Source organism: Hyaena hyaena, unplaced genomic scaffold, assembly GCF_003009895.1.
Source record: "Hyaena hyaena isolate Hyena2069 unplaced genomic scaffold, ASM300989v1 scaffold_5, whole genome shotgun sequence".
In the NCBI taxonomy this organism is placed as follows: domain Eukaryota; kingdom Metazoa; phylum Chordata; class Mammalia; order Carnivora; family Hyaenidae; genus Hyaena; species Hyaena hyaena.
The window spans coordinates 6,723,526-6,739,584 of record NW_024080637.1 but is presented as its reverse complement, the minus strand read 5'-3'; the positions used below and the strand labels follow the sequence as shown (position 1 = coordinate 6,739,584).

At 44.9% G+C, this 16,059-nt stretch overlaps 1 protein-coding gene across 3 annotated transcripts in view; it reads right to left on the bottom strand.

Moving 5' to 3' along the window:
- Positions 1-15,023, bottom strand: part of YIPF1 (Yip1 domain family member 1) — a 37,424-nt gene extending 22,401 nt beyond the window's left edge. For 2 of the 3 annotated variants that reach the window (XR_005529514.1, XM_039238363.1), the window contains exons 1-5: positions 14,933-15,023; positions 14,128-14,207; positions 9,621-9,784; positions 5,892-5,972; positions 5,609-5,696 (exon numbers count right to left, since the gene is read on the bottom strand). Coding sequence is in view for 2 of the 3 variants with exons in the window: in XM_039238363.1 (XP_039094294.1) it covers positions 5,609-5,696; positions 5,892-5,972; positions 9,621-9,784; positions 14,128-14,158 (364 nt within the window). In the remaining variant the exon portion in view is untranslated. Of the gene's footprint in view, positions 1-5,608; positions 5,697-5,891; positions 5,973-9,620; positions 9,785-14,127; positions 14,208-14,576; positions 14,649-14,932 lie in introns of all 3 variants that reach the window. The other variant, XM_039238369.1, reaches the window with a different exon arrangement.
- Positions 15,024-16,059: the final 1,036 nt, after the last annotated feature.

Here is a 16,059-nt window from a genome sequence, read left to right as displayed (position 1 = left end):
CTCGCTCCCATAACCAGTTTCTGGTGAATCCTGCCAGAGATTTCTATATGCATATAAACAAATGCACATTTTGTGTGTGTGTGTGTGTGTTTATATAAATAATAATGCATATATATATATGCATATATATATATATCTTATTGCATAGTTTGCTATTTTCACTTTAATATATCCTAGGGATTCTACCATAGCTATTCATAAAAATCAGCTTATTCTACGGGGGCGCCTGGGTGGCTCAGTGGGTTAAGCGTCCAACTTGGGCTTAGGTCATGATCTCGAGGTTCACAGGTTTGAGCCCCATGCTGGGCTCTGTGCTGACAGCTCAGAGCCTAGAGTCTGCTTTAGATTCTGTGTCTTCCTGGCTCTCTGCGCCTCCCTTGCCCATGCTCTATCTCTTTCTCTCTCTCAAAAATAAACATTTAAAAACATCAGCTTATTCTACTTTAGTGATTATCAACTATTCCACTGAGTGAGTGAGTACACCATGCTGTGCAAATCCCTTTTGCCATTTCACTTGATTTCATGAACACTACCCTTGTTTCTCCTTATCTAGAAAAAATACAAAAGTAGAAATAATAATTTTTAAATTGAAATATTTCTAACAAATTGTATGAATTTAATTTTTCAATTTCACCAATACTTTGCAACACTTTTTGGAATAACTGAAGGCACCCTGACCTACCACAAAATTCAGAAAGTTGCTGTGTCGCAGATGACGGGCAGAAATGGGTTAGCGCTTCTCAAAGCCAAGCTGGCTCCTGAAGGTGGGAAAGGGAACCCAAGCAATCGACTGGGATACTCCAAAGAATTACCAACATTGGCTTTCCACATACTGCTGTTGACTCACTAGCCTGCAAGCTCTCTGCTACCACCAAGGACTAAATCTTGTTCACTGTATTCTTCTCAGTACTGATGATACAAAAGATGCGACAAATGAACAGGCCAAAAAAGAAAAATTCCTACAATTCAACAATTAAAAAAATCCCCAAAAGCTTTGTTGACAAAATGAACAAAAATGACCATGTGTTGTCAACGGGCTGAGACCATCCAAGATCTGACCACAAGTGGCCAAAATATTACAGTACCTATAACAAGAAAGCAGAGGTGGTACCTGGGGGGCTCTATCGGTTAAGCGTCTGACTCCTGATTTCGGCTCCAGTCATGAGCTCATGGTCTGGAGATTGTGCTCCACATCAGGCTCTGCGCTGACAATGCAGATTATTTGTAAGAACCCACTGTCCTCTAGACCCTGGCCCAGGTGCGAGGGACACAATGATGCATAACAGAGGCAGTTGCTGAGTCCTGTGCCTATAGGCAAACAGGAAGCTCGGATTCCAGACACACCACCACCTCCTCATCCCAGGGCCTGCCAGGTTGATTTGTATGCCTTCCCTTTCCCTCTTTCCTGCCAAATTCTACTCTTACTATGGGGTGGGGTGGGAAGGAGTCTTAATTTAGTTTGTATTATGCATTTTTATATTATAAAATATTTCTAACATACGGAAAAGCACAAAGAATGATAAACACTGGTGTACTCATCATGCTACTTTTTGAAATCTAACGGGATCATACTACTCACATCCTTCAAAAAAAACATGCCTTTCTTCATCTACCCTTCTTCTGATAGTTAGCCACATTGATGCTCATAGATCTCATTCATTCTTAAAAACTACAGAATTCTGTGTATGAATACACCACAATTTATGTATCTCTTCTCCTGCTGATGAGTAGTTTGTTTCCAAATATTTGCTATTATGAGCACTGTTGCTGCAGTGAATACTATTCTTCTATATATCTTCTTTTATATTTGTGTGTTTCTCTAAGACCATACATCTAGGAGTGGAAATGCCAATTTTAGGGTATGAGCATCTTCAAATGGCTTCCATTTGTGCACCACATACATACCCACCAGACACACATTAGTTCCCATTGCTGGACAATCTTGACAACTCTTAGTATCAGTGTTTCTGAAAATCTGACTTAAGAGTGTGTCATTACTCTGCTCAAGCCCTCCAATGGCTTCTCACTTAAGTAAAAGCTGAAGTCCTCACCGTGACCAAGATGCTACACAACTTACCCCTCCATGTTGTCTCTCCGACCTCATCTCCTAGGCTCCCTTCTTCCCTCTGGCCCAGTCACACTAGTCTATGGTGTTCTCTGAGCATATGAAGCAAATGCCTGCCTCAGGGCCTTCGTGCTTGCTGTGCTCACTGATTCAGATGCCTTCCCCTCAGATATCTACACGTATTGCTCCCAATTTGTCCAGGCCTTTACTCAAAATTCAACTCTAAAAAAATTTTTAAACATAAGTCCGTGTACCTACACAAATATTACCTGTCCTTTAAAATTTTCACTTTGCCATTTATCATTAGCATACTATATATTTGACTTATTTTATTTATTTATCATTAAGCTCAGTAGATTCTAAACTGCCTCAGAGCAAGGAGTTTTGTCTGTTTTTCTCACTGCTATATTTCCAGTGCCTACAATAGTTAACTGCTCAATACTTGTTGAATTAATTGAATGAATGAAGACAAGCCAATCTGTATGTTTGCTAAAATGAGCATAATATAATCTCTTGTTTTGTTTTTATTTCCTTGATAACAGGTGGGGCTAAGCATCTTTTCATATATTTGTTAGCCATTTGGGTTTCCTATTCTGTGAATTGCTCATTTTCCCCCACAACTTATAATTGGTTTTATTCTTATAATTGGTAGGAGTTCTAAAGACAGTCTTGCTTTCATCCTTTGTTGCTTATGAGAATTACAAATATTATCTCTGCCTGTGGTTTATTTATTTATTTACTTTGCTTATATTTATTTTGTGGTGTAGAAATTTTTTTTTTTTTGCTTTTTTTAAAGTTTATTTATTTATGGGGTACCTGAGTGGCTTAATCAGTTAAGCATCTGCCTTCACCTCAGGTCATGATCTCGCAGTCCATAGATTGAGCCCCTACGTCAGACTCTGTGCTGACAGCTCAAAGCCTAGAGCCTGCTTCAGATTCTGTGTCTCCTCTCACTGCCTCTCCCCTCTCATGCTATGTCTCTCTTTCAAAAATAAATAAACGTTTAAAAAAAATTTTTTAGTTAAATAAAAGTTTATTTATTTTGAGAGAGACAGAGAGAACGCACCCACCAGTGGGGGAGGGGCAAAGAGAGAAGGAAACAGAATCCTAAGGAGGATTCTCTCTCCATACTGTCAGTGCAGAGCCTGGTGTGGGGCTTGATCCCACAAACCATAAGATCGTGACCTGAGCTGAAATCAAGAGTCGGACGCTTCACCAACTGAACCACTCAGGCTCCCCTAGTAATTTTATATTTTAACTTAAATGCAATCAAATTCATCAACCTCACCCTCTGATTCTGCAGACTGGCACTTTGGTCACCTTTTTCCTGACCACCTTCCCCCAACATCCCCACAAGGCCCAGTCCTCTCCACTAGCAAACACTTCACCAAACGGTACCTCTTTTTTTCCTTTAACCATGTCTATGAATTCATGGGCTAACAGTGTTATGGAAAGAAGCAAACTTTGGGTTCAAATCCTGGCTTTATCATGAGAGGTGGTGTAAGAGAGTGATGAAGAGTATGGATTATGAGCTGTGGTGCTGATTTGAAAACGGAGCTCAGCCACTTACTAGCTATACTAGATGCTTGACATCCGTGTAACTGAGTGTCCTTGTTCATACAACGGGCATAATAATAGTACTTACCTCATAAAGTTGGGGTTGTTAGGAGGATTAAGTGAGTTACTATAGGTTCTTCCCTAATAACAGCGCCACATAATAAGCACGGCATGTGTTTGCTAGTGTCATTTTCATTGCCAACTCTGACTATGAGCAAGCTATCCTCCCCAAACTTCCATTTTCTTTTTTGTAAGATGAGCCTACCTCGGGGTGTGGGAGATAAAACTATAATCAGTAACACAGGGAGAAGCTCTTGGCACTTATGAGGCACGCAGCACACACTGGTTCTCTCATTTCTTTCTTCCTGGGGGTGGAGACTGACTTGATCTTTGCATCCTCAGCCTGTAGCACGAAATAAGGTGCTCAAAAATTGGTCACATGTTCATCTGTGCCAGAGCTTCACGGGGCACTGATGACATGAATCACTCAGACACATCGCCTCTCTCAAGGTCTCAGGCCAGAAGAATAAACAAGAGAGCGAGGAAGAGAACCTGCCTTGGCCACATTTAGACGAGAGGCATGCGCCAAGGCAATGCTGTGCACGTACGTGGTACTCCTTGGACTCAGGCATTGTGCCGGCATCTGGCTGGAACTTTCAGTGCTGCCAGAGAGGAGCTATACAGAAGGGACCCTCTCCCCAGTATCCCCCACAGTGGTTCTGCTTTCACTGGTTCCAAGTATCAGACCTCCATGCCAGCTGATGAAAAGGTTCTGTAGCTTAAAACCACCAGGCAAACAGAATATGGGCTTCGTGTAACACTGAACTAGTTCTAGCTCTCCTTTTTCAGTTTGACAACTCTTGGCCCTGGTTTCCTCACAGGAAAAAGAGGGATAATCACACTTAATATAGTCTTGTTGAAAGGATTAAACAGTGTATGCACTCATTGGCACATAAGAGATCTCAAGAATTCCTCTCCTCTTATAATCAACATATGTATGAAATATGTAACATATGACTCTAATGATTATTCAGGATGGAGCGTACATATTACTGAGCCTCACAGAGTCAGCTCCTCATTTGAGAAATGGGGAGAAGAATACCTACCCCAAAAGTTGTCACAAAAATTACATGTGCCCACATACAGTCTTTTGTAGGGCATCTGCACACAGGAGGCACCCAGAGCCGTTGGCTCGCTTCTCCCTTCAAACATGGAAGGCCACAGCTGCGGGAGCCTTTTCCCTACAGGAGTACCGGGTGGGTGTCTGACCTCTTCTCAGATAGCGGGGAGGTCAAGGATGACAGTCACCCCTGGCCCATCCCTCTTACAGACCTCCAGTGCTGCTAGCTGAATCCCAAGGGGAGCCAGCTCCTCTGAGGGCAGAGCTGTGACTCTGCACAACAATGAGCAAGTGTGAGAGCACTTTCACACTGACTGTCACCCTCAGATCCTCTCAAGTTGATTTTTTTAAATGTTTTATTTATTTTTGAGAGAGTGAGACAGAGCACGAACAGAGGAGGGGCAGAGAGAGAGACAGAAAGAGAGACATAGAAACCAAAGCAAGCTCCAGGCTCTGAGCTGTCAGCACAGAGCCTGATGTGGGGGCTCAAACCCATCAAGCATGAGACCATGACCTGAGCCAGAGTCAGATGCTTAACCGACTGAGACACCCGGGCTCCCCAGATCCTCTCAAGTTAAAATCAACAATCTCCTCTTGGACAAAATGACTTAATTCGTCTCAGGTTCGCCATGTCATCTGAAGATGTTCAAAGGCCATACCAATTACTTGTAAGCACAGCTTTCATAGAACACAGAATTTCATTTTCCTCCAAACTTTTTGTAAGGGCTGTTACTGAAGTTCAGAAGGGTTGAGTGAAATGTTGCATGCCCCACCAAAAGTGCCCTTCCCCACCTTTTCAAGCAGGTCACACGCTCACCTGAATTCAACTGGTACATGGTAAAGAATCAAAACAGCACTACACATACCATAAAGATCTGGATTGCTGCGGATATATAACCTCACGAAGTTTTTCCCTGGTATTGGCAAAAGGGACCCCTTGATTCTGTCAAAGACCTGGAAAACAACATAGGGGTAAGTCTCCTGAAGATTTCTTATAGCTTTCATGATAGTATTTTCAAACGCTAATTTCCCTTTATTTTTGTAAGGCCATATCCAGTCTATAAAAGCTTTCACATCATGTGACTGTTTAACCACAAAAGACACAAGTCTCCATTACGTGTAAAAGGCAAGGTGAAATGGGTTACAAACCTGGTAAGTGTCTACGTCAAAGAACGTTTGATAGTATTCAAATGTCCAGAAGGGGGAGCTTTTCTTCTGGCCGGCAAGTAACTGTCAGAGGTGAAATAAAACATAATGAACACAGAAGGAACATCCTTATATCAGCGATGCAGACAGGGAGCTGCTCTAATGGAAAAATCAAGATATATCAGAGACCAAGCTCTTGTGCATTCATCAACTTTGCAACTGCCATGCCCGACTCAGCCTGACAGAAAACAAGCATCTGTTTTAAGTCAGACAGAAAGGTTTCAATGCCTGGTCCCTCCACCAGGGGGAGACTTTGTCAAATCACTAGACTTCGTTCTCCAAAAAGTACAGCCAACAAGAGCCATCTCATAGGATTACAGGAAGGATTAGATCGATTATATATAATATGTATCAGGTACAGTGACATATATGTGCATTTTTACACAAACAAACCTATACATACAGAAGGCAGTGTCAGATCTTCTGCTCCCCACCTCCTCAAGATTCCTACTACTATCACCACCTCAACTCTCAAAAATCTGATACACCAAAAAAAAAAAAAAAAAAAGGAAAAGAAAAGAAAGAAAAAGAAGAGGCGCCTGGGTAGCTAAGTCGGTTAAGCGTCCGACTTCGGCTCAGGTCATGATTTCACAGTTTGTGGGTTGGAGCCCCACGTTGGGCTCTGTGCTGACAGCTCAGAGCCTGGAGCTTCCTTCAGATTCTGTGTCTCCCCCTCTCTCTGCCCCTCCCCTGCTCATGCTCTGTCTGTCTCTCAATAATAAATAAAAAGGTTAAAAAAATTTTTTTAAATAGCTTATTTAAAAAAACTGATACACCGATTCACTCTAACATACTACAGACTTACAATATACTCCTCAGACAAAAAGAAAACCCACAAAACTCCGACTTACGAGCAGCACATATGGGGCTCTTCTATCCCAGCAGTGCAGCTATTCAACAGCAGAATGCAGACTCCTTGCCAGGAATGAAGACTGCCACCCAGATATTTCGTGAGGATTCGTGCAGCAAATGTTCAGATGGACTAGGAGGTGCTTTGCAGGACAAGGGCCAGGGTTTTTTTGGTCATTAAAAGGAGAATCTCTCCATAATTAAAGCTGTCCAACAGGGGCAATGCTGCTTTACATGGTAATGAACAGCCTCCAGAAGGAGGTATCCAAGTGCTGCTTTCTGACCTACCACAGGCAGCATTAGTATCTTGGGAGGGAAGCTGACATACAGGAGACTGAAGGTTCTTTCAAACTCTAGTATTAGAAGATATTGAACTCCAGACACCCACGTTCTCTAAGCAAGGACAAGGAATTCAGTATCTCTCATAGAATCCTGGTGACTTCTTCCCAATTCCCAGACAAATTAACATGATGGATAGAATGTTTTCAATTTTTTTAAAAAAAAATTTTTTAATGTTTTTATTTATTTCTAGGAGAGAGAGAGAGAGACAGCGTGAGCAGGGGAGGGTTAGAGAGAGAGGGAGTCACAGACTCTGAAACAGGCTCCAGGCTCTGAGCTGGCAGTCAGCACAGAGCCCAATGCGGGGCTCGAACCCACGAACCGCGAGATCATGACCTAAGCGAAAGTTGGACGCTTAAATGACTCAGCCACCCAGGCGCCCCAGAATGTTTTCAATTTTAAGACTTTTCCCCCTCATACATTTCACAAACTTTTGACACCTGCTGTTGTTCAGTGTGATGGTTAATTTCATGTGTCAACTTATCTAGGCCATAGTGCCCTGGTATTTGGTCAAACATTATTCTGGATGTTTCTGTGAGGGTGTTTTTGGATAAGCTTTACCTTTAAATTGGTGGGCTTTCAGGGAGCCTGGATGGCTCAGTCAGTTAAGCATCCAACTTTGGCTCAGATCATGATTTCACGGTTTGTGGGTTCGAACCCCACATTGGGCTCAGAGCTAACAGCCTGCTTCAGATTCTCTGTCTCCCTCTCTCTCTGCCCCTCTCCTGCTGGTGCTCAGTCTCTCTCTGTCTCTCAAATACAAATAAACGATCTTTTTTTTTTAAACTTGTGAGCTCTCTGAGTAAAGCAGATTGCCCTCTATAATGTGGCTGGGCCACAGCCAATCAGGTGAAGGCCTGACTAGAACTGACCAATCAGCCTGACCTCCCTGAGCAAGAGGGACTTCTTCAGCAGCTTGCCTTTGGCCTTCATCTGCAACCCCTGCTCTTCCTGGATCTACAGCAGAATGCCTTTGGACTCAAACTCCAATTCCTTCTGGGGTCTCAGTCCACCAGCCACTTCCAGCAGGTTTTGGACTTGCCAAGCATCCATAATCACATGAACCAATTTTTAAAAATAAACCTCTTCTCTCTACATATACACATCCTATTGATTCCATCGCTCTGGAGCATGCTACCTAATTGTGTGTTATTTAACAACTTATTTAAACTTTGTGCCTCATGTTTCTCCTTTGTAAAATGAGGATAAGAATAGGTCCTGCTGTCCAGAGCTGTTTTGAGGGTTAAGTGAGATGATCCAAGTAAGGAACTTTAAATGGTGCCTGGCAGCTATGAAACACGGGATAAACACTGTAATGATAATGATGACAATAGTCAACACATTTTTTTCTTATATTTCAGGTGAGAAAACTCAGTCTTAGGGAAGTTCAAGTACCTTACTCAACACAGCGAGCACTACTGGCTGGACCGGGATTCAAAGTTAGGCGCCTGGTCTAAACTCTCGCCATGATACCTAGCATATATGAGTATTTAATGTAGCACAAGCTTCGGTATTCATTTCGATATCTCACGGAGTTCCACAAAGAGCACCAGGAACCCGGGAGCTCTGCTATTTAATCAGCTTGAGAACTCAATGCTGTAAACTGGGTGCCCTGCTAGAGCGCCACGGTCATGACTGCATTCATAAAATAGGAATAGAAATACTGTTTTCCTGGAACACACTAACAGAGCACATGGAAATAAATCGTTGTGATCAAAAACAGCTGCTATTCACCGCCCAACCCGGTGCAGACACCTAGAAGTCTCGCTAGAACCTTTGCTCTCTCTCCCTTACCTCTTCTCCACCAAGTCCTACGGAGCCCACCCCCTAGCCACCTGTGTCTGGCTGTAGTTTGGCTTCATCACTTCTAGCCTAGACCACTGCCACGGTCTCCCACTGGCCTCCAGTCCATCTCCTTCCAATTTCTACCCCACAAGCCCGCCATACCTTTGTCTTTAAACTCTCCTGCCATATCATGTAAAATCTTTCAGTAGCTCCCGATAGCCTTCAGCACACAATTTGTACTCATTTGGTTGACTCCTTGCCAAGCCGTGATACCTCACCTCCTGTCTTCACCTGTAGTTTGCTCCAATGTACATGAAGACGGGAAATGTGCTGTGTGTGCCACGTTCTTTCATGCCGCTTTGGCTTTGCTGAAACAGCTCCCTTTGCCTAGATCACCCTTCCCTGCCTTCTTCCCTTGGCCACCTCCTACCCTTGTGCCAGGACCCACGTCAAGTGTCGCTACCTGCACAAGGCCCTCGCTCCACCCCCACAACCCCCGTGCCCCCTCCCGCAGCACACTCCCTGTGGGGGACAATTGCCTGCGTGCCTGTGTGTCTCTCCCCGAGGCAGAGGCCACATAGATCACACATGGGCTGCCACTGCCTGGCACTGTACGGGGCACACAAGAGACAGTGAATAAATGCATGAGGCTTTCAAAAAAATTAAAAGGAAAAACCAGTTTCAAAGACAAGTTCGAACCTCAGTTTTGTCGGAGTCATCGTTTCCCAGCAACTCGTCGTCTTCTTCTCCCCCTGAGCCTCTTGGGGGTCCTGGTGGACGCGTCGGGCTTTCACCAGGACCCTCGATATTTATCGTAGTGGCACCTGGGTTTTCTGCTGGAGTAGTGGCCTCATTACCAAATTCTGAAAGTAATTAGAGCACAAGGGCATTGGAGACCTGACCCACACTGAAAATGCTACACTTTTCATTTAAAGACAAGCTGTTACAGCCCCAGCCTCGCTGCAGACCCTACTTGGTATAAATTGCAAAAGGCTCTGAAAAATAACCTCATCTAGACATCAAGCTGACTTAGAAAAGGGGTTACGAAGATGATGGAATTTGGAGTCAGACCTGGATTTTACTCCTGGCTCAGCTACTTATTAACTATGGGAGGCTGAGGAAGTAACTCAACCTCTGTATGCCTCAGTATTCTCATCTACACAATGGGGAGAATAACATCTACTTCAGAGAATTTGGGGAAAGTTAGGAATGTTACCTAAGTCAAGTCCTTAGCAGAGTGGCTGGCCCACAGCAAGTACCCAATCGATACCTGTCTTCTTTGATTCAAGTTCAAAAAATTTTAATGGAAGTTATTTTTTCCAAGGAGTCCAATATAATCACTATAGAGAATAGAGGATCAAAAGTGAAAGTAGAAACCATAAAATAAAAATCACTTAGTCCTACCACGTCAAGGCAAACACTAATAATTTTTGGTACGTTTCCTTTTCTCCATATAGTAACTCTCTAAGATTCATTCCAGTGATTAACATTCATTCATTCATTCATTGAACATATATATACTGGAGGCTTCCAATGTGCCAAGTACTGATGTGATAATATATAAATAATTTTGTATCCTGTTCTGTTGGCCAGAGATTATAAAAAAACGATTTTTTCATTTTATATCAGTCTTACAATAACCCTTTTCATAACTGTATGATATTCCATCAGCTGGGAGGTGGAGGGAGTAGAAGAGACTGTAAGTTGGATGTTTAGGGTGTTTCCAGCTTTTCATTATAAAAATAACACTGGAAGGGGGCGCCTGGGTGGCTTAGTCGGTTAAGCGTCCGACTTTCGCTTAGGTCATGATCTCGCAGTTCGTGGGTTCGAGCCCTGCATCGGGCTCTGTGCTGACTGCCAGCTCAGAGCCTGGAGCCTATTTCAGAGTCTGTGTCTCCCTCTCTCTCTGACCCTCCCCTGCTCACGCTGTCTCTTTCTCTCTCTCCTAGAAATAAAAAATTTAAAAAAATAAAAAAAAAATAACACTGGAAGGAATGTCTACAAAGAAAAAGCTTTTGAGTTATTACCTACAAACATCTGTCAGTACAATCACCAGGTCAAAGAGTTAGTTAAGACTAATACTCCATGACCTTGGGCAAATGACATTATATCTCTAAGTCTCTTTTCTAAAATGTAGATAATTGGGGCACCTGGGTGGTTCAGCTGGTTAAGTGTCTGACTCTTGATTTCGGCTCAGGTCATGATCTCACTGTGAGTCCAAGCCCCACATCAGGCTCTGTGCTGGCAGTGCAGAGCCTGCTTACAATTCTTTCTCTTTCTCTCTCTCTCTGCCCCTCCTTCGCTTGCTCTCTCTTTCAAAAATAAATAAAATTTTAAAATAAAAATAAAAATAAATAAAATGTAGGTAACACCTATCTTACAGAGAGATTTTGAGGATAGGATATAAAAATATTGTCATAGCTATCATTTGTTGATGGAACAGGACAATAACATTTAAAAAGATGACCACAGCTGAGGGAATCAGACAGAGAAAGATACACTTAAGTCTCATATTTAAGTTTTTTTAATGTTTATTCATTTTTTGAGAGAGAGAGAGTATGTGTGCACGGGAGCGAGCAGGAGAGGAGCAGAGAGAGAGAGGGAGATACAGAATCCTAAGCAGGCTCCAGGCTCTGGAGGTCTTGAACTTTGAAAGCGTGAGTTCATGTCCTGAGCTGAAGTCAGACACTTACCCGACTGAGCCACCCAGGCGCTCCAAGTCTCATACTTAAAAAGTAGTAGTTCAGCAGGCGGAAGGGCCAGAAGGAAGAACAGAGGGTCACTTTAGAAATGCAAAGGCCAAAGGAGGATGTGCAAAGGGGGAGGATCACTTGTCTATTTGATGAGCTTAGGAAAGGATGCCACACGAGAAGGATGGCCAGATGCTTGGGGATGGCATCGCACACAAAGGGCGTGGAATGAGAAAAAGCAGAAGATGTGGGGCGCCTGGGTGGCTTAGTCGGTTAAGCGTCTGACTTTCGCTTGGGTCATGATCTCGCGGTTCGTGGGTTCGAGCCCCATGTCGGGCTCTGTGCTGACTGCCAGCTCAGAGCCTGGAGCCTGTTTCAGTCTGTGACTCCCTCTCTCTCTGACCCTCCCCTGCTCACGCTGTCTCTCTCTCTCCTAGAAATAAATAAAAACATTAAAAAAAAAATTAAAAAAAAAAAAAAAAGAAAAAGCAGAAGACAGAAGATGTGTCCCCTGTCTGAGAAACAGCAGGTAGCATGGGCTGACTGGAATGTAGCGTGTGTGTACCTCTCACAGGGTCACTTGACCACACATTCTGCTCCTTATGTGTCACTGCTGGTGTCCATCACAGCTCCTGGAGGACAAGACTGGCAGGTTCTTGACCTTCACCATCGCCACTCTCTACTTCTACATGCTGGCGTGTCCAGTGCTATGTGTGGCCTCTGATCCTTTCCTGACACCGTGTCTTCCACCTAAAGGGTCCCAATCCCCACTTTCTCACCTGAAGCCCCACCTTCCTCAGGAAAGCCTTCCGTGACCCCCACAGCATCCTGCATTCTCTTCTAAAGAGCAAAGTCCTTAACAAGGTCTACAGAGTCTTCTGTGATTTGGCACCTGCCTCCTCTCTAACCTCACCTTGTGCTCAGCCCTCCTTCTGCCTCAACCATCTGTGTTCTGGCACATTAGCCTTCCTTCAGTTACTGGGGAAAAAAGTCAAACTTCCTCCCTAACCACCCCCACCCCCCGCCCCGGGTACTTTGCATATGCCGTTCTCTACATGGTACTTTCCCACACTGTACTCGAAAGGGTGGCGAAGGAAGGCCTCTCGAACGAGGTGAAATGTGAACAGAGTGAGGGAGCAAGCTATGCAGCTGTCCGAAGAACAAAATTCTCAAATAGAAAGAGAGCACAAACGCCCTAAGCTGTGAATGTACTTGGTGTCTAGGAGGGACAGAGACATGCCCATGTCCGTAGAGCAGAAAAAGAAAGGACGAGAGCAGCAGGAGAGATCAGAGGGCGTGGAGCGCTGGGATCACGGAGGGCCTCCAAACAGAAAAGGCTCTGGCTTTCACACCTAGTGAGACGGGGGTGACTGGAAGGTTTCGAAGGAATGACATGATCTGACGTCGTTTTAAAGGACCACTTGCACTGGCTGCATGATACAGACTGTAAAAGGGCAAGAAAGGAAGCAGGAAGACTAGAAGGAAGGGAAGGGCTCTAATTCATACAAAAGGTGATGGTGACCTTGAGCGTGGTGAGAGAGAGGTAGTGGTGATGAGACATGGTGAGATGCTGAATGTACGTTAAAGATGGAGCTGACCGGATTTGCCGAGGGGGTGGGTTTCTCTTTAATCATCCTATCTCTTCCTCAGAGAGCAGTGAGGTAGTACTGGCTGTGAAGCCAGGCTGCCTGGGTTCAAACCCTGCTTTACCCCGTGCTATGTGGCCTTAGGCAATTTACTTCATTTTTCTGTGCCTCAGTTTCCTCACTGGTAAAACAAGGAGACTATTTCATAAAGTTAACATAAAGACAAGATGAACTAGTATTTGTAAAGCATGTAAACTAGTGCCTGACATATAGTACGTGTTGTGCAAGTGTTTACAAGACAAATAACCATTCATCAGTCCCTAGTCTAGGTTAGGTTCTAGGATATGAGTGATGAACTGTTCTGGAGTTTTCATAAACTGTGCTATATACTTAAGTGATTATTTACCAAATTAGTGTCTCCCTCACCAGACTGAAAGCTACATTAGGGAGTGAAGCGTCACTCTTCCATCCCTGACAACTAAAATAACTGCCTGGTTCATAGTCACACTCATGAGATATTTATTGATTCAGTAAAGGAATGACCTGATCACATTTCATCATAATTAGTTTTTTACACTTTTATCTACTCCAGCAGAGTAAAAACCTCCCCCTTTCACTTTTTATCTCCTGTATCTAGTAAGTTCTAAGCAGAAAGTAGATGCTCAGTAAATATTTGTTGAACTAAAGCAGTAACTCTATAAGCATTTTTTGTAATCACAGTATTAAATTAATGACGCTACCAATCTGAAGGGCTATTTGGCAAAAAAGAACAGCCGGTGTGGACAAACAAAACCCTGGATGTGGCCAACATACTTGTACCAAGATGTTTGAAATAATCTCCTTAAATATATATGCCAGTATATCAGTCAGAACCCGTTGCTGTGACTGGAGGTATGGATCGTAAAAGGGGGGGGCACCCAACTGATGTACCTTCAAACTGCAAGTCATCTACAGCTGCCATTCAGCCAGTGGGTCTTCTCCCAATTATTCAGAAGAAAATTTGCAGAGGTCTAAAAAGGAAAAATAGAGAAACTTCATAGGCTACCAGAATAAAATATATGCAAACAAATCTTGTTTCGGCATTAGAAATGGTACTGATTTTCCTTGCCTCCTTCTTTAGGGGGGTATGATAGGTCTATATGAAGATAACCGCTTAGCATCAGGTATTATTAAAACGGTCATAAAGAAACTAACCCTAGGGGGTCCAAAGGTTCCATCCAATCTCACTCACTCTGTGTTTAAGGACCAGGTGCAGCCTGGAAATGTAATGGTGAGGAAGGGGAGGCTGGAGTTTAAGAGGTGGCTATGAGGACACTGAAAAGCAAAGACAGTTAAGCCGAGGCAGTGGTTAAGGGCACAGGCTCTGGGGTCAAACAGACCTGGGTTTGATTCCCGATTCTGCTTCTCCTCGCTGTAGGACTGTGGGTTCGTCGGGGCCTCAGTTTTCTCATCTGTAAAGTGGGTTCATAATGGCACCTACTCACATGGTGTTGGGGGCCATTAAATGAGACAGTGAGTGTAAGGCGCTTTGTGCACAGCTGAGCAATTAGTAGGCGTTGGAGTGACGGCGACCCTGCAGCCTGGGACACCCTAAGCCCCGGCAGGCCTGGGCAAGAGCTGCCCAAAAAGCAAAAGCAGAGTTGTAGGGGGGACAACCGGGGTGCAGCGGCCCGGCGGCCAGGAGATAGCGGGCCTCCTGCGTCCCGGGCTGTCCCTGCAGGCCCGGCCGCCTCACCTCAGGGGCTATGCGTCCAGCTGGTCGGGGGAAGACTCCAACCTCAATAATCCCTGGCAGGTTCAAGCCCAGCCGAGTTGCCGGAAGCCGGAGGTCCGGGAGGAGGAACTTCTCCACCTCCTCCGGGCAGAGCCCCGCCTCCTTAAAGAGACCGACGCCTTGTCTCAGACACAAGGCCGCCGCGGCTTCGAGAGCAGGCTCCGAGCCCCGCCCCTGCGAAGCCGAGGCTCGGTTCTTAAAGAGATAGGCGCAGCCCGGAGCGGGGGGGCGGGGGGGAGGAGGAGAAGGGGAGGCGCAGAGAATTCTCTAGAGTGTGGGGTCTTTTTTGTTTATTTATACTTCTATTGTTATTGAAATATAAAATAGCGAAATGAAGGACGGTTGTCCAGAGACAAAAAGTCATCAACCTCTCGCATTATTTTCTGGCTAAAAATTTAATGAAGCGGTGAGAACGAGTCCCATCCTTTCTGAGTTGTGAATGAGTGAGCGAGAGCAGGATGACGTCTGTACTAGTGGCCGCCGTCCCCAGTGTGTGTAGTTATTTGTTCCTTCCCTCCCGCGCCCGCCTCGCTCTGCCCCGGGGTAGGAGGGGGCGGGGGAAGCGGCAGGTTGTCCTCAAGCACCCGTCAGTCCCCCACGGCATTGACCGCCACCCGGCACGCGACGAGGTCCCAGTAAACGATGGCGGGGGTGCACCAGCAAACCTGGTGAGAATCCTTTTTGCCTTGCACCTTCCGTCTTAGCCTGGTTAACAACGCCTACACAACCCTCCAGGTTTTGGTACATTTTCTCCTTGCAGAAAAAGCCTGCCTTGCTCTAGCACAGCGCAAGGACATCTTGGCTCCCCGGGTCCCCAGGGCTCTCTTCTACCACTGCAATTGCTGATTTGTTTTCTGCCCGTCTTTGCCAGCCTGTGAGCGCTTTGAGAGCAAAATGATTATGGTGTCTGGGTCCCCCGGGCCCGGCGCAGGGGCCAGGCACGTAGTAGTTGCTCACTAAAGGTTAACTGTGGCGTGAAGAAGGTCTGGCTGTCTGAGCAGCAAAAACATAATTCGCGGCTCACACGAGGTGGAACGGGTGACTTCAGCCTTAACCACACCGGACCCTTGTGGTCAATCGGAAAGACT